The following is an 18,808-nucleotide window of genomic DNA, read 5'->3' as shown; positions in this document are numbered from 1 at the left end:
ATTATCAATTATTGATTAATAATAAATCAGCTAAATTACCAATTAATTATTAATTTATAGATTACAAAATAACCAAGGTGTTCTGTCAAAATTTCAGGATTTGTGAAGTGTAGACCCTACATACCAAGGTTTTAGTAATACAGAGCCTTATCAACTTTACTTATGAAGTTGCTAAAAGGTGTTTTTATTTTGAATAATCTCTGGAGGAGATATAGATGTAAATAAGATTTTTTTATCTTGGGAATAATGTATATTAGGGTTACAAAGTAATTTTATAAACTTGGTTATTTTACTCTTAATCCCAAGTAAGCAAACAGTTAAGTTTGCACCTGAAACGTAGTTCAAGTCCAAAGGTGGTGCAACATCAGAGCTTTACCCACCTGTACAGTGAGTTACCCTAGTGTTGCACCACCTTTAGACTTGAACTACGTTTCAGGTGCAAACTTAACTGTTTGCTTACTTGGGATTAGGAGTAAAATAACCAAGTTTATAAAATTACTTTGTAACCCTAATATACATTATTCCCAAGATAAAAAAATCTTATTTACATCTATATCTCCTCCAGAGATTATTCAAAATAAAAACACCTTTTAGCAACTTGCATAGGTAAAGTTGATAAGGCTCTGTATTACTAAAACCTTGGTATTTAGTGTCTAGCTACTCACTGAGGAGACCTCAAAAAAAGGTTGAAACCGGTCTGGGTAGTGACCCCACCCATAATGTATTGCAGTATACATCTCTTAGTGAGATGTGCTTTACATTATGGAAAATACTAAGAATAGTGATCAGAGCTTTACCCACCTTTACAATGAGTTGCATTGGTGTTGCACCACCTTTAGACTTGAACTATGTTTCAGTTACAAACTTAACTGTTTGCTTACTTGGGATTAGGAGTAAAATAGCCAAGTTTATAAAATTACTTGGTAACCCTAATATAAATATATATATAAATATATATATATATATATATATATATATATATGCTGATACAGTGCTTATTCAATAACTCCACATCCTTTGCAACTGTTATTCTGCTGCCATGACTATCCACTAGTGTCAACCTGCCATAATTATTCTTTCTCTTGCTTGCCATATAGTGGAAAAATTTGCTTGAGTTAACCTTGGCCTGACCAGCCAATTTCCTCTTATTATTATTATTAAACAAGACCTCATGGAGTCAAAGACTCATCTAGGAGGTCCTTTTATCTCACACACATCTCATCATACCGTGTCTTAAACACATTCAAACTCTTTGCAGACACCACACTCTCAGGCAAGGCATTCCAATCACTCACAACGCTGCACGAAAAAAATCTGCCTCTCACTCCCCTACTCACACCCTCTTTATACAGTTTCCAGGGTTGACCTCTGGTTCTCCCCTGATCTCCCACTATTCTCTGTAGAACTTCTCCACCATTGATCTTATAACAACCCCTTACCAACTTGTAGGTCTCTATCATATCTCCCCTCTTCCTTCTCTCCACTAGACTCTGCAAATTACATCTTTTCAATCTTTCCTCATACTCGACATTGCAGAGGTCACAAACTACCGTAGTGAGTTGCCTTTGGACCCTTTCCAACATCTATTCATCCTTCTGAAAACTAGGTGACCAAATCTGGGCACAATAGTCCATGTGTGGCCTAATCAAAGACTTATACAATGGAACAAGAATCTCCCTACTTCTACACGTCAGTGTCCTCCGCATCATTCCCAGAAGTCTTTGTGTTGTCTTCACAATTTTGGCAATGTGTCCCCTAAATTTTAGATCCTTATCCACTATCATCCCCAGATCTCTATATTCTCACCAAGCATAAATTCTGCATCCCATCTTTGTTTTCCAAATTTTAAAACCTTACATTTTGCAACATTGAACTCGCATCCCCATTTGCTTGCCCAATCACTCAATTTATTCAAGTCTTCTTGCAAGGCCACAACATCTTCACTACTCTTTATAGTTCGTCCCAACTTTGCATCATCTGCAAACAACTGAATATCTCCATCCAAATCTTCACCAATATCATTAATATACAAGTTAAATAGTAATGGCCCTAAAACAGACCCCTGAGGCACTCCACTAGTGACTTTCCTTTTCCTGGATATTGCACCCCCATACACAACTTGTTTATACCTATCAGATAGCCAGTCTCCAATCCAATGCACTAATCTAATATCCAACCCCATCTGCTCTAGTTTGACTGTCAACTTATCATGAGGTACTCTATCAAAAGCTTTTGCGAAATCCAAGTATATTACTGTGTATCCTTCTCCTCTGTCAAAGGAAGCAGTCACTTTATTGTAATAAGTAAGTAGATTACTAAAACATGATCTCCCTTTAGCAAATCCATGCTGTCCATCAAAGATTATACCATTGTTGTCAACCCAACTCTGGATCCTAGTTCTCACAAGCTTCTCCAACAACTTAACCACAACACCTGACACACAGATAGGCCTATAGTTTGATGCTTGAGTTCGATCACCTCCTTTATGAAGTGGCACAATCTTGCCCTCCTTCCACTCTTTAGGGACTTGACCAAGTGCAAGACTCGTATTAAAAATATATGTCAAGGCAGGTGTCAACTCTCTGGCACATTCCTTCAGAATATGCGGTGATATATTATCAAGTCCCACAGCCTTATTTACATCTAGTTTACTCAACTCCCCAAACACCTCTTGCTCACTTACAGTCAGTCTCTCCTCCCCATCATCAACTGCCCTTAATCTCTCCATGAAGTCACATTCACAAGATTGAAAGATCTTTATGAACTGCTCATTAAGTATCTCGACCACACATTCTGCAACAGCTGTCTTTATACCATTTCCTCCAATCAATGTCATCCTTCCATAATCATTCTTTCTTTTGCTGGCTACATATCGAAAGAACTTCCTAGGATTCTTTTTGGCTTCATTAGCTAACTGCTGTTCATACCTCTTTAGCTACTCTCACCAACCAAGTCACCCTCCTTGCCTGGTCTTTGTAGACCTCATGAAATTGGTTACTTCCACTTCTCTTATGCTGCCTCCACAATGCCCTTTTTCTCTGTATTGCATGCTTAATCTCTTTATTCATCCATCTCACACCTACCTTATTTAACCTTCTCACCCATGGTATACATTTAGACATTGCATCTACTAAGTAGTTTTTGAAAATCCCCCAAGCTGCATTGATCTCTTTTCCAGCTAACTCCTCATTCCATGCTACACCTGCAAGCTGTCTCCTGAGCTCTTCATAATCACCCCCGTTGTAGTTCCACATATACCCTTTTTTCACAGGGGTCCTTGCACTGCTGGCAACCACCCAGGTAATCACCTCATGGTCACTTTCACCAACTGGTGGATGATTTGACACCTCATTGATAAATACATCCTCCGATGAGATGACCAAATCCAAGACCCTTAATCCTCGTGTGCCCTCTATTACATACTGTCTGAGGTAGTTATCCCTCAAAAACTCAAGAAACTCATTTTCTTTACTTCCAGTTGCTATCTCTTCATTCCAGTCTATATTGCCATAATTAAAATCACCCATAATGATCACCCTTTTCTTATTTGCTTGGCTTATTTGACTATACATTTCACTATCACCACCATCCACATTACCAGGTCTATAACAACATCCCACCAAGTATTTGATTCTATTCACCTCTATCTCACACCATACTGCCTCAAAACCACTGGCCCTATTTCCCTTTTGCATCTCTCTACCTTGTATGGACATAACTCTTTCTCTATCATCAACAGCACTCCCCCTCCCTTTTTACCCCATCTATCCTCACGAAACACATCATACCTTTCCATCTCTATTCCTGTCAGGATGTCATCCTCATCTAACCATGTCTCACTTATTCCGACAATCTCTGGGTGCACAGACGCAATTAGTGCAACGATTTCATCCGCCTTGTTTCTTATACTTCTAGCATTGGTATACAAACACAACAACTCATTTCTGGATCTACAGCTAGTTCCACTGATACCACTCACTCGATGTGATCTCTCCATGCTGGACTGGGGCCATTTGCCTTTCTGCTTCTTTATTTTAGAACCCTTTGCATTTCCATCTGTTTCCTCTTGATCCCTGATCATCCCATTACTTTCCTGCCTACACATGCTCTCACCTCCTCTTGGAGCATCCACCTTTCTCAAGCTGTGTACCCCTGTCCACCCTGAGCCTCCCCGTTTCCCTGCTCCTCTTGCACACCCATTCTCTCATTTTCTATACTCATACCACTCACTTCCCCATTCATTTCCACTTCTTCAATCTCTCCTGTCTTACTCTCCTGCTCTTCCACATCACTCCCCTCTCGATCTGATTCATTCTCTGTATTCACTTCTCTACTTTCCAGCAGCAGTCTCTCCAAGCGACTCACACCATAACCACTCAAATGCAGTCCATCGCTCCCATACAGCTCACTTCGTCCCTCAAACTCATTCCAACTGCACCTTTACTTATACTGCACCTTTTCTTTCTTTACCATGATCGTCACTTTTCTAGCCTGCACTTTATACTCTTCCTGGATCCGATCACCACCAACTGTGTTGTACTTCCTCCATAGACTTTTCTTTTCCAGCACAGCTTGCTTGATTTAACTGTTCATCCATTTCACTTATACTTTATTTAATCACTTAACTGTTGGCATGAGGTTATACGTTGCTTATGCCAGATACTGCTTTGTGAATTTCCATGCATTGTCAACATCTTTTCTGCTCAGCTCATCTATGCAGCATACTGATGCTAACTGACTACAGAGCTTCCTATAATCGCCCACTTTATACTTCCACATATATCCATTTTTGGCAGTAACCTTTTCTTGTTTCACCACTTCCCAAGCAAGTACCTCACTCTCACCAACTGTGTGACAACACCTCATTAATAACTACATCTTGTGAAATTAACACCAAATCCAAAACATTAAAACCTCGAGTTGCTTCAGTCACATGCTGCTTAAGATATTTATCTCTCAGAAATTCAACAAACTCGCTCTCCTTGTTTCCATACACTATCTCCTCCTTCCATCCTATATTCCTGTAATTAGTCTCCCATCAGGATCATGTTCCTTTTACATGCCCAATCAATTTGCCCAAACATTTCATAATCAGTATTCTCTGCATTCCTTGGCCTATAACAGCATTCTATCAGATTTACTAGCCTGTTAATTTTAACTTCATACCACACAGATTCAGAATCCGTGCATGCATTATCAGCTTCCACACTCTATGGACACAATTCCTCTGCAGTCATAACTACACTCCTCCTCCTCTTTTCAGATATGTCCCAGAAAATTATATACCCTTCCATTTCTATCCCCGTCATCACATCCTCCTCAGACAACTAAGTTTTACTTATTCCAATTATCTTTGGGCATAATGACTCAATCAATGCAACAAACTCGGCTCTTGTTTCTAATACTCCTTGCATTTGTGTACAAACATAACAATCCCATACACGGATTGTTATGTTTGTCCCTGGTAGGGAGGTCTACCAGCACAGCATTCGGTATTCTAGCTGCCGTACCGTGCTCCTCTCTCTCTCTCTCTCTCTCTTGTCTGATCACTCCCGTTTCCCTGATTCTGACCTCTGATTTCCATTCCTACCTGTCATTCTACCTGATTCAAATGCTGCAAAACATTTGCAGTAATGCATTGTGTGTCATGCTCATGCACAAGTGATATCTGGGGGGGGGAGTAGTTCCAAAATTCACCACCAGGGACATTCTAAACCCAAATGAATGAAATTTGCCAAATTGGCAGGTGCCAGGAGGGTTTAAAAAGGTGGACACAGGATTTTTCTCTTCATTCTCATTGGTAATACTGTCCAGTGTGGTGGACTAACCTTGCCCCAATGTGCTTTGCTCATGAAGCTGTAGAATGTAAATAGTTGTACTGCTGTTGCTGCACTCCATGAATTTTGTCACCTGAACAAATGTCGACAAGATCCACTATCTCCATGTACTCTGTGACAAATGATTAGTCATTTTGAAGAAACAGGATCATTGGGCATTCGACCTGGCAGAGATTGCAAACTAATCAGTTTCCTGACAAAATTCTTTTGCTATACCTGATTAATGGCCTGCTCCACAGTAGCAGTTTCATTGCTACTGCTGCTGTGGAGCAGGCCATGAATAACAGTGTGGTTCTTGCAGTGTACGTGCTGTATCAAGACATGGATGTGTCTTACACAACTGTCTGGAAAATTTTACAGAATATTCTGCATTTGTACCCATTCAAGATAACCTTGGCACAAGAGTTGTATCCACAGGACTTTGATAGTTGACTGACATTCACTTTAACAGTCTTTGTGGCCATGGATCACATGGATGATTTTGTGGAGAGATGAGACTCACTTTCACCTGAACTGAGCTGTGAATACCCACAATATTGCTGGTTATGGGCTATGCAAAAACTGTACAGAATCCAACAAATTCCTTTGCATCACCAAAAGTTACTGTCTGGCACAGGTTTACAGTTTCATTTATCATTGTGAGGACATTCACCACTCGGGTCCTGTGACCTGCTCAGTTACTTCTGAGAGGTATTGCAATTATGATAAACAATTTTGTTGTGCCACAGCTACAGCAGTGCCTATGCATGGATTTAATCATTTCATGCAGGATTGGGGCCCCCTCCACACATTGGTCGATCTGTACAGGAGGTTCGTCTAGAATGTTTCATGGTAGCCGGAGTGATCAGCATGCAGTTTTCCACTGCATGGCCATCTCGTTCAGTTGACCCCCCCCCCCCCCTTGTGATTTCTGGCTCTGGGGATTTCTGAAAGAGAGGGTTTATTGGAATGATCCTGATAATTTGCTAGTGCTGAAAGACAGCATAACACAACATATGAGCAACGTCAGTCCTGACAGCTGCGTTCTGCCATTGAAGACAGTGTGTAAAGGATGCAGTTTGTGGCATCCAGGAAGGGCAGCACACTGAACAGTACAGCCCGTGAATGCATAACGGAAGTGAATAAAAATGCGTTATTTATGCTTATGTCACTTTTCTCCTTACACGCACACAGAAAAATTACTACATCTTCATCCACTTTCGTCATACAGTGCCCCTGGTGGTAAATTTTTGAGCTACTTTTTTTTCTCCCCCTTAGATATCGCTTCCACATGACACACAATGTATTCCTGCAAAGTTTTGCTGTATTTGGATCACTGGGTGGCACTCCACAAAGCCTTGAACAGGGATACTTTAATTTTCATCACCTTAAAAACATTGACCTTATAGCTTAATTATTTCAGATATAATTCCAAGCGTCTACTAAATTGTAATATTTAGTGATCCCGAATTTCTTAGAGACTTGTATGTAGAGAAATCTTATTAGGAGAAATGAAAAATATCAAGGCAAGTGTATCAACTTGAGAGGAAGGGTTAGCTTGGACAACATTTTTAACGTGGAAAGAAAGAAATGCAAAAGAGCAGGATGAAAGCTTTCTGCTTATTAGTATTGTTCTTAATATTACGTGACACCTCCAGGCAGTCCAAAGACTCAAGGGAAGATACCTACTCTACAGCTCTCTGTCTCCACCACTCGACCAACTACAACAAACTGAAACTACTACCATCATCATCATCCACATTAATGCCATCTAACACCCACCAGTATTTTGACAGACAATCACAAACATCCATGTTCATGGCAGAATTCGAACCCGCAGCTTTTTTTGGGGAGGGGGGGGGAGCGGATACGCTAACCACTCAGCCAACAAGGCTGAGTGGTTAGCGTTGGGACTGTGCTGAAATGTGATAAGTGTATAGCAATAAATATAATTTTCCAAATTAGATCAATCATTCAAACTCTTAATGATATTACCAATGTTTGTATTCTTATGGCATTGGGACTGTGCTGAAATGTGATAAGTGTATAGCAATAAATATAATTTTCCAAATTAGATCAATCATTCAAACTCTTAATGATATTACCAATGTTTGTATTCTTATGAATGAGTTCAACTATAGTTTAATGTATAATGTTTGAATCCACTCTAGAGCCTCCTTTGACACTTCATGTATCTCTTACAGATCACTATGGAAACAGCAAAGGGGAAGTTACTGATGATGTGTTCAATAGTCTGTAGAATAGTGATGCAGTCACAATAAGGACTATTTGCCATATTCCATTTATGTTGGAGATAGCCGCATCCGTCCCGATTCACCCTGATTCTGTTGATAGTTGTCCATAGCCTTTTAGGAAGGATGAAGTCGGGCTGGCAACCACAAGGGTCTTTCACAAAAGAGCCATTTGTTGACAAGTTGTTGAGTCCACATGTTGTGAGTTGAAGGTACTGTACCAGAAAAGGCTGTGGTTATGTCCAAAAATGTGGGTACCTTGACTTCAGCTGAGTTCTAGGGAAATTTATAAGGATTGAGTGGAGAGACAGTAAGGAGTTATTTGTGATTTTCTCCAGTTATTTTAATGAAGCCTGTCTGCGTTTGAGTTAGAATGATTAGTCTTTTGCCACGGTATGACAGTGAAATGTTTAAAAGGAGGGCCATAATTGCGAATGACTTTATGCATGGGTTATGTATGACGAGTGGTGTGGAATTTGTGGACGTGTGGAGTGAGTTCGATGGGCGAAAGGATCTATATAAGATGGATGGCTTGCATTTGAATGGTTACGGTGTAAGATGGCTTGAGAAAGTGTTGCTGAATGTGGTGGATGTGCAAATTCAGGGAAACTAGATTTATTAAGGTGGGGGGGGAGTAGATATACAGTCCTTAGGGAGGCAGTTGAATGTAAGAATGAATATAATATGCCCGAGCGAATAAGGACAACAAATCAGAGTGGGATAGTTAATATAAGGCATCAAGGTAGGGTTGGGGCTAATGGGGGTAATAAATTCATGTACACTAATGCTAGGAGTATTAGGAACAAGAAGGAAGAGTTTTGGGCCATGGTTGGCACTTCCAGACCACTGGTTATTGGTATTAGTGAAACATGGCTGACTGTAGATGATATAGCTAGTGGGATTGAATGTGATGGGTATAGTGTGTTCAGGAGTGACAGGGAGAATAAGATGGGGGAGGGGAGGAGTGTTATTGATGATAGCTGATGAGCTACAGCCAAGGAGAATAGAAGTGGAACTGCAGGATAGAGAAAAGAGCACATTTGAGGCCATTTGGTGTGAGATTGTGGCTAGTAGAACTAAATATATAATTGGGTGCTGCTATAGACCAGGTGATGGAAAAGATGGTGGTGACAGTATGCACAAGCAAATAGAAGAAATGAATGGAAGGAGGGTGATTATTATGGGAGATTTCAACTATGGTTACATTGATTGGAGTGAGGAGAGGACGCACGGGAGGAAGGAATTGGATTTTATGCGGTTATTAAGGGATAACTATCTGCGACAGCATGTAATGGAAAATACTAGGGGTCAGAGAGTGCTTGACCTAGTAATTACATCTGAGGATTTGGCTGTAACAAATATGATCACATTGCCACCAATCGGTGAGCGTGATCATAGGGTCTTGACTTGGGAGGTGGCCTAAAGGTGTAGAATTTTCAATTAAGACAGGGTACATGTGGAATTATCGGGCTGGAAAGTTTGACAAGCTTAGGAGTTTGATTGGTTCTGTGCCATGGCATGTACAACTGCAAGGACTAGAAGTCGATAGTGCATGGGAGGTAGTTAAGAAGTGTTTGCATGAAGCAATGGCTGACTGTACACCTAGAGTCCAAATAATAAATCAACTAGGGGTTAAATGGATGAATAACACCATTAAGCTTGAGCTGCAAAAAAAGAAACAACTATGGAGGGAATTTAAGGAGAAAGGTGACCGGCAGGCACACGAACAGTATAAAGCGCAGTCCAGAAGGGTAACGAGCGTGGTAAGAAAAGTAAAAAAGGATTACGAAAGAACATTGGCCATGTAGGCTAAAGAGAATCCTAAACAGTTTTTTAGATATGTAGCAAGTAAAAGGAAAAATGTACATGGCAGAATGATTTTAAAGAATGCCGATGGTAGGGAAGTAACTGAATCAGTTGATATAGTTGAGTTACTGAGTGAGCACTTTGCAAGAATATGTCATCCAGGTGGTGACATTGCAGAAACGAATAAACCAGTAGATTATATGGGAATTGTGGTGAATGAAGTGGAGGTGAGTAGTCTATCAATGTCAATACATCTGTGGGATTGGATGTATATCAGCTCGTGTTGTACGAGAAGCAGCTAAAGAATTGTCAGTACCCTTGACCATTTTGTTTAATTTCATTTGAAGAGTCAAAAGACTCTTCAAAACACAAAGAAAGAACATTGTAAATTGAGCCAGTGGAAAAGAAAATACTACATATTTTTCTTCTGTTATCTGATTTTGTTTCTTGTAGTACAAAGAAGAAATCAATGCATATAATATGGAGTCTGCATGAGGGAAAAAATCTGGAAATTGGTTACATTATAACGAATAGAGAAATCATGTGAGAAAAATTATTCACGTAAGATTCTAATCTTACGTGAGTAACATAGCAGACATAACATTTTCTTCTAGATTACATATCTAAAGTAACTGAACCTTTGCTACTATTTTACACTAAAATGAATGGGTATGTTCCCCAAGTGATTTACGTTTGTAACAGCTCTCTTGCGAACGATTTATGAAATAAATTATCTGAAATATCCGCAGATTGATTAGGTCTATACCCCCCCCCCCAAAAAAAAGAAGATTATGAAACGCATATGCACCTTTTCTTTGAAAATAATTCAAATCCTCTTTTTCAAGATTATTGTATGATTTAATTTCTAATTTTTCGATAATAAAAGTGAAACTGATCATTATAAATTAAGCAATTATTTTGGCATAAATAATGTATAAGCATGTAAACGAGATGTCAGTAATTCTGTTAGGATATAGGTAATCAACAATCGAAAAGGAAACAAGACATTCTTGACATATTCTGCACTACAACCTGAGGCACTTTAGTGCGACTTTAGTGTTCTCCCCTTTCTTCTCAGTAGCACTGAGAGTAATAAGCCTTCAACTTTTCCTCCAGCTAAGAGGATATTACCAAGTATTTATAAGACGTAGATTATTTCAGAAATAGCTTCCAGCAGCAGAAGTAATATTTAGATTTTTTTAAAGAAAAACAAACAAAAATAATACTAATGAACTTTCTTTTGTGTGGTATGCATATAAACAATTTTGCATGGTGAAAATATAGCATATTATTTCTAAAATTTCACATAATTTCAGCGGACAGTAGAACAGCTGGTTTTAGATCGCAAATAAATAGAACAGAATTAGAAGCTTCACGGTACAATCTGATTGCCGTATATCTTTTGTCAAAATGGTAAAATGAAGTAATTGATTTTGAATACTGTCTAGAAAAGCTTTCAAACCTGTATAGAAATTTAGAGTAGTTATGCAATTGAGTTCCAGGAGAGAATAAGGAGGTGGCGGGGGGGGGGGGGGGGAAGCATTAGAAAATCTTCAAAATGAGCAAAAATTTTGAATCATTCCGTATATGATATTTTTCACATAGTTTCAACATATCTACAAGGATATGCATTAGATATTATCGTAATACGCATAATATAAATAAATAAATAAAAGACCAAGGCGAAGAATCACTGCTAAAATATCATTGGATATAAATTTTTGATACCAAAAAGACTCAATCGGAAACCGAGTAATGCAATTTAGCATTTTAACCTTTTTTTTTTTTATTTTCTCTTTATGAATAACAAAAAATCGTTTCTAAAACTGAAATGTGATGATCCATATAATGCTATTTGGCTAGAAACGAAAGCAAAAGGACATATTTATTTCAATAAATATTATTTAAAAATATAAATATTTGACATAATATTTTCAAAGCAAACATTTGAAAATTCTGAAATTCAAAAAAAAATTATTCAATTATTATATGTAAAGTGAAAGAACAATCAGTGCAACTCTTCCGGTGCACTGATTTGTAGAATAAAATACACAGAATTTTCTATCACTAAATAGATTCATTGCAAAAGCTGATCAGCGGTCATTTCAGGATTGATTTTTTTCGCATATGTGAAATTCGTTTCAATTTTTGGGAAGAGACACAATAAATCATTTTAGAAGCAAGAAAGGTCAAATAACTTAGGACAGTAAATGAAATTCTAAGCAACACAATAAACGTAAAGACAGGGGGACACAAAGGTCACTAAGCAACAGTTAATCCACTAATGGCTATAGAATAGCCGTAACGAGATTAACGGTGGAGGAAGGTAATGGCATGATAAAAGGTAGAATGCCGACGAAGTTTTGATCCATGAAAAAAGCTAGGAAGAGCTAACTATATCATCCACACCAGCCGGTTGGGAGGTTAATGAAATTCAAATCATGATTTCTTGGGAGCAGAGATGCTTCTACTCATCCAATCAAGATTTGCAGGAGTTTTTTGCTTGGCTGCTTTTTTCATAATTTACTCTACATCAGCTAAAAAATTTTACCCAGTATGAATGTGTGTAGGGGGAATTTATTCTGCTAACTTCCCTACAGAAGCCATTAACTGCCTTTGCATCTGCTGCTTCTGTTTCATTCATAGCAGATTACATCAAGTCATTTAGGGAAAAATTCACTTTGCAAATTTCTCAAAGTTGTATCTAGTTATGTATTTATAATTTGTGACATAGAAATTACTTTTACTCTCTTCTGTGGGACTGTACAGTATGGTTAATAGTATATTGCAGGGATTGCCAACTATGCATCCCTTTGGGGCCAAAATGATTCTGGTAAGACTTAGAAGAGCTGCAACCTTTGACCAATGCAGTGGTATGGGAATGAGTGTGCCACATGGCAAGATGGGTAGTGGGGATGCAGAAGCTATACCTGTCCATCACAACATGTTAATTACACTTCCGGTACTCATCTTTTGGTATCGTTCAACATGTGTGAGTCCATTGACAGTGTTTGTTGTTGTTGTTATTATTATTATTATTATGTGACACCTCCAGGGAGTCCAAAGACTCATCGAGAGAGAGAGAGAGTGTGCCAACAGCATCGAATGATTGATCCTTCCAACTACTAACTGCACTTAAACTTGCTTAACTTTTTGCATGAGTCATTAGTAGCAGAGGCTCTACCAATTGACCAACCTTTGCTGGGTAATTTTAGTAAAGAATTTCCTCTTAACTCTGATCTGAGGCAAACTAAACTTTCAACTTTGAAAGAACAACTCCATGGTCAGAGTAAATTGATGTCCATGTTTACTAAAAGGCTGATGTTACTACCGAGGTTGGTTTTATTTTAGTTTTTAATATTGCACAGGCAAAACGTCCGTACATGGAAGGAGAATTTGTCAAGAAAAATATTGCACAAATAATTTCAGTTTTAGACCCAGATAAGAAAAAAAAACTACTCAAATTGATTGAACAGATGCCGGTCTCAAGGCATACAATTGAAAGGAGAATTTCCGTTATCAGTGCTGACATTGTAAATAACTTGCACCATAACTTGAAAAACTGTGCTGCATTTAGCCTAGCTTTGGATGAATCTACAGATATTCAGGACAAACCACAACTAGCTACATTTGTCCACTTTGTATTGCATGACCTGGACATCAAGGAAGAGCTATTTGACTTGATAGTGTTGAAAGATACAACATGACCCAATCAAACAGTTTCTTAGAAGAAGAAATTTTACCCTCATCTCAAAGATACTCAGTGGTGTTTGTTAGACATGCATTTTCAGTAATGTTTTTTCCAACATCTACAGATATTAAAAGTTTCACTTCAAGGGAAAGAAAAGGTAATAACCGATCTCATACAGACCATGCTAAGCTTCCAAAGCAAACTGCAACCTTTCCAGAGAGACTTGGAAAATAAAACTTTCAATCACTTTGTCTGAAGAAAATACTCACAAATTCACCAGGAGTGGAATTAGAAATGGGATCTTATGTTAGCAAATTAAATGATCTGGCTGAAGAACTCAACAATTGATTTTGTGACCTTCGAGAACTTAAGCCAGCATTCGCTTTTACGGAAAATCCTTTCCTCACAAACGTGCTTGAGTGTGGTTGCCCTATTTTAAAACCAATTGTGATGTTTCATCTGCAGAACTGGAGCTTTTGGAACTTCAAGGGAACGAAGGACTGAAGCTAGTGAAGCAAAGTAGATTTCTGTAATTGAGTTTTGGAAGCAAGTTCCAGACCAACGGTTTCTGTAATTGAGTTTTGGAAGCAAGTTCCAGACCAACGGTATCCAACACTTAAGCAATGTGCTAGAAAACTGATCTCCATTTTTGGGACCATGCTTCTCCTGTGAAGCACTATATTTGATTCTTAAATTTATTAAATCTAAATATAGATCTTTTTTAAATGATCATTTGAACAATCTTGTAAGAATTGGTGACTAATTAATTACACGCCTAATTTTAAGGAGCTTACTAAGAAAATAGATACAAGGAAGGCCTCTGCAAGTAAATAAGTAACTAAAATTATTGTGTTCTGACTTTAAAATTATTCTAATTGTTCAAAGTAAACTTCATTTAATCTGTTTCAAATTTTTCTCTCCCTTTTTTTTTTTTTTTTTTTTGTCACCTCTTCTCTTTTTGTTTATTTTTTTTTCTGGTAGAGCGTGAAGTGACGCGTGGACGCGAGCCACATTGTGGCCACCCCTGGTATATTGTATACTGCATTGTACTGTTTCTGTTAAGTAATTTTTTAATATAAAATAAAAAAATCTGCTAATGCCTATTCCATAAGGAATAGGGAAGACTGTTTAGCCCTATCTAACTTTTGGAGACTGAGTGAGAAGTTCAATCTCTGTCAGTAGCAATCAGAGATAGCTCGTGCCCAAGATTATCACTAATTATAAGCGGCATCTGATGAAGAGATGACTGACAAGTGTTGCCATATTCAGTCCTTTGAAATGCATGAATGTATATTCCTCTTAATTAAATTTCAATTTTCATAACAGTGGTTTTTTTTTTACTTTGGTCCACTTCTTCAAATGGTAGCAAAATATGGGACATAATTGATGACTTTGCATCAAGAATGGGGCAACTCCAGTTTTATCAACTTTTGAAAATTAAGTAAAAACTATTAAAAAAAAAAAAAATTAGACTGTTACTTGAAACGTTTTACCAGCATACAGTATACATATGAATACACATTTGAGTGCTATTATTAATGTAAAATCACTTCATCCTCAGAGCTGGATGAATTTTCATAATTTGTAGCAGCCTCTTTTTGCACCAACTTGCATAAAAATACATTAATTTAAGGTATTTATGTATTTAATAAAATACATAAATACATTAAATAATGAAAATAAGTAAGAGTGCTGTTCTGATATACTCCCATATGACTACATGGGAGTATATCAGAAAATATCGATACTCGCAGTTTTATGAGAATCATGACATATTTAGAAATCATAATTGTTAGTCATAAAGTGGTATGGTACAAGTACCATAATCATTATAAATCTGCACTGGCTTATTGGAGCTGCCTTGTTCTTACACCCAGTCTGTTCAGCCTTTTTATAAACATACAGTTTATAAATCAATAACTCAGTTTTTGGCCAAAAATGGAGCTGCCTCCTTTTTGCATCAATGTCTTTAATTTCATTCTGTATAATGCAGAAATAATTGTATTTTTAAGATTCATTTTGCAAATGCAAAACTGATTTGTTTTGTTCATCTGTCCATATTTCTGGCTAAATGGATTTTATTGAAATTGGGTATTTAGAGCCTTGTGAAATTGAGCCATTCCAATTTATTTTGTTTGGAGCATTTTTGCAAGCAAAATATTTTGAACTTATATCTAGCAATAGCTTCTCTGTGACTGGATAGAATTTAATAAAGTTTGGTATTTAAGATACACATTAACATATATTCATGTGATTCAATTTTGTTTTCATTTGAATCATTTTTATTGGCAAATAGTATAAAAAAAAAAAAAAAGATTCAAACCCATCGTAATAATTCTGTGGTAGCTGAAACTTTGGTATTCAGAATCTGAAAAGTTTTCAGACTCATTCAGTCTTGGTTTAATGTAATCATTTGTAGCAGCCAAATTAGATAATACAAAACCATGTAGAAAAATAGGTCAGTATATATCAAAATATAGGTCAGCATTGCAAAAACATGTTCAAAATTTCCAGTGGTTGAATTTTTACAAAAGTATCGCCATTTGATTAGGGCATATTTTTGCGAAAATAACAAATGTGATACAATTAAATTCAACTTGGAACAGTTTAAAAATTGTATTTTATCTACATAATATACATGTAATTTTGATGTCTGTAAGAGACTGACGTGTACATTTTCTTATATGTACAATTCAGCAGTTTTCTGTTATGTTTTAGACTAAAGAGTTTCTTTTTTGCTATTATTTTCAGGTTCAAGATTATTTGAACAATAATTGTTCTAATTTTAGCAGGAAAAAAAAAAAAGTTTAAAATGCCTATGATGCTAATTCCTCTTTAGTTTGAATTGAATGAAATTTAATATTTCATTGCATTTAGGATTATTAAAAATTATGCATAACAAAATTGTCTATAACAGTGTGTGATAGTGAATGGTGTCACTACAAAAATGCTATTATGACTGCATACTATTATGATTATGTACAATCATTTCCTTATTTGTTTTTGAACTGTAATTATAAATTATCATTTAATGAAATAGTTGCTTTATATGTTTGTGCATGTACATACTTACACATGTATATATAATGTTAAATGAACTTTAGTTAAAATGCCTCGTCTCAAAATAAATTATGTTTATTTCTTATTCAGCTATAAAAATGGCAGAGGCACCAATGGAGACAGAGACAAACCCAAAATCAGTACACGAGAAATCACTGATACAGTCTGATGTGACCAATATTAAGTATTACAAAAGACCCATTTGTGTTATTGTATTAGGAATGGCTGGATCTGGAAAAACTACTTGGGTACAGGTAAGAATCTATGTAACTGTGTAATGTAACACATTCATGAAATAAACTAGGATAAACTAAGAAAGCATTCTTAAGAATCTTAATACATGCATATCCATGCCTTTCATTGCCCAGTGAAACACAACTGCCTGACTTATTGGAAACCTGAAGTGGCTGTTATGTTTAGTCCCCCACAGCTAGGTTTCCTGTTTCTGCATCCACTTTATTCTTACAAGCAGTTCAGGTCACTACTGTGGATAACTCAAACCTCTACCATTCTAAGGTTCAGCAGTACAATTGTGCAGGCTGGCTAACAAATAGCACATAGGACTGGACCTACTGGTACTAGATGTTTAATAGACATGCATGTTAGACATAGTATAACGTTTTAAATAATGGCATTATTGATATAAGAAAAAACTATATAGAATTTATTACTTCTATATATTTCACTCAATATGTCATGAGCTTCATTCAGGAAGAAGGCAGAAGAATTGGCTATAACATTTAAATTATGAACACCAGAATGAGTCATACAGCATGCATATAATATCACTTGTTTTGGTTGCATCTGTGCAAGTAGGAAAAAACACTGTTAGAGTTCAGAGAAGTAAGTATAAATGTATAATTAATTTTAAAAAAAAATTATAAACGATTTAATATCAATCACTTCCCAAAACTTAGAGATAGGCATACAACCTATCCAATTAAAATTAGATGGTATTGGGCTTCACACAATTCAAAAAAAAAAAAAAAGCTATCAGATTTGCACCTCCTGCAGTATAGCATCATCTTAGTTTGGTTCCAGTGACCTCTGTGTCTAGTGTCAATGGCATGAAAAGCAAGGCCTGAACCTTCTGATTCCAGAAATCTTATATAATCTTGATGTTCCTGGATTCTAATCATAGCAGAATGGCCAACCTGTCCAAAGCAACAAAGATAACGAGAACAGGGTATATGATAAACACCAGGTAAGGATAGAGGTGATAATGTATTTTTGATAGGCAGTAAGAAAGATGACAACTTTCAGGCTGGTTTGAAGGTGTATATAGATTATATCTGTGGAGAGTACTTTCTATATGTTCAGATGCTCCTTTAAGGTAGAGCATGCTGATCCTTTTAACATCAGATTGCAATCTGGGAGAGGGATGATAATTATCAATTATTTTTAAATTAATTATTAATTATACATCTGTTCTTACTTCTCTGAACTCTAATAGGGTTTCCTCCTCCTTGTGCAGCTGTGACCGAGACACATGATATTATACACATGCTGTATGACTCATTCTTGCGGTTGTAATTTAAATGAGCTAATTTTTCTGCCTTCTCCCTGAATGAAGCTCATGACATATTGAGTAATAAATTCTATTTAGTTTTCTCTTATGTTTGGGAAACTGTTATTTAAAACATTACACTATGAACCTACTGATAAGAAAGCATCCTAACCAATCCAATCAGCTAGTAAAATATCCAGCTGCCATTTACACATGTTGTGCCTGGAGAGAGAGTCGGAGTATGTTGTTATGTGCAGAGAACTGTTGAGGCCACACAGTGGACTGGAGACTGGATGCTCTGTGGGAGAAATACCTGTATCTCAATCATGCTGTATTCCCCTAGTTTTCACAAATTAGATAAGTTAGTATAAGTAATTTCATTAATGTTTACTGATTAATCAGTCCAAAAAGGAGATAAAAAATAAACATCACAGTAAGAGAATTTCATGATGGGTAGGCAGTGGGAGCTACATTTTCCTCAAATAACATTATCTAAATGTTACTGTTATGATGATACAGTACATTGGTATTCTAATAAAGAATATGTAAAAAAAAGAAAAAAATCCTTTTGTGACTTGTTTCTTCAAGAAAATATGTATGTTAAAATTAACGCAGCTGTAAATTATACTTAAAAAATAACATTTAAGAAGCAAATTTTAATGAAAAATGTCTTTTT

The 18,808-nt window shown here is 36.8% G+C and overlaps 1 protein-coding gene across 1 annotated transcript in view; it reads left to right on the top strand.

The window, feature by feature from the left end:
* LOC150101775 (GPN-loop GTPase 1) overlaps positions 1 to 18,808 on the top strand; it is a 193,537-nt gene that overhangs the window by 5,064 nt on the left and 169,665 nt on the right. The window contains exon 2 of the mRNA XM_090400383.1: positions 16,716 to 16,879. Within this exon, the coding sequence (XP_090256509.1) occupies positions 16,724 to 16,879 (156 nt within the window). The 5' untranslated portion in view covers positions 16,716 to 16,723. The remainder of the gene's footprint in view (positions 1 to 16,715; positions 16,880 to 18,808) is intronic.

The sequence above is a fragment of the Typopeltis vanoorti genome, chromosome 11, assembly GCF_054136105.1.
Source record: "Typopeltis vanoorti isolate ZY-2024b chromosome 11, IOZ_Tvanoo_1.0, whole genome shotgun sequence".
NCBI classification, from domain to species: Eukaryota; Metazoa; Arthropoda; class Arachnida; order Uropygi; family Thelyphonidae; genus Typopeltis; species Typopeltis vanoorti.
Note: the sequence above shows the minus strand (reverse complement) of the source record. Positions and strands in the feature narration are given on the sequence as shown.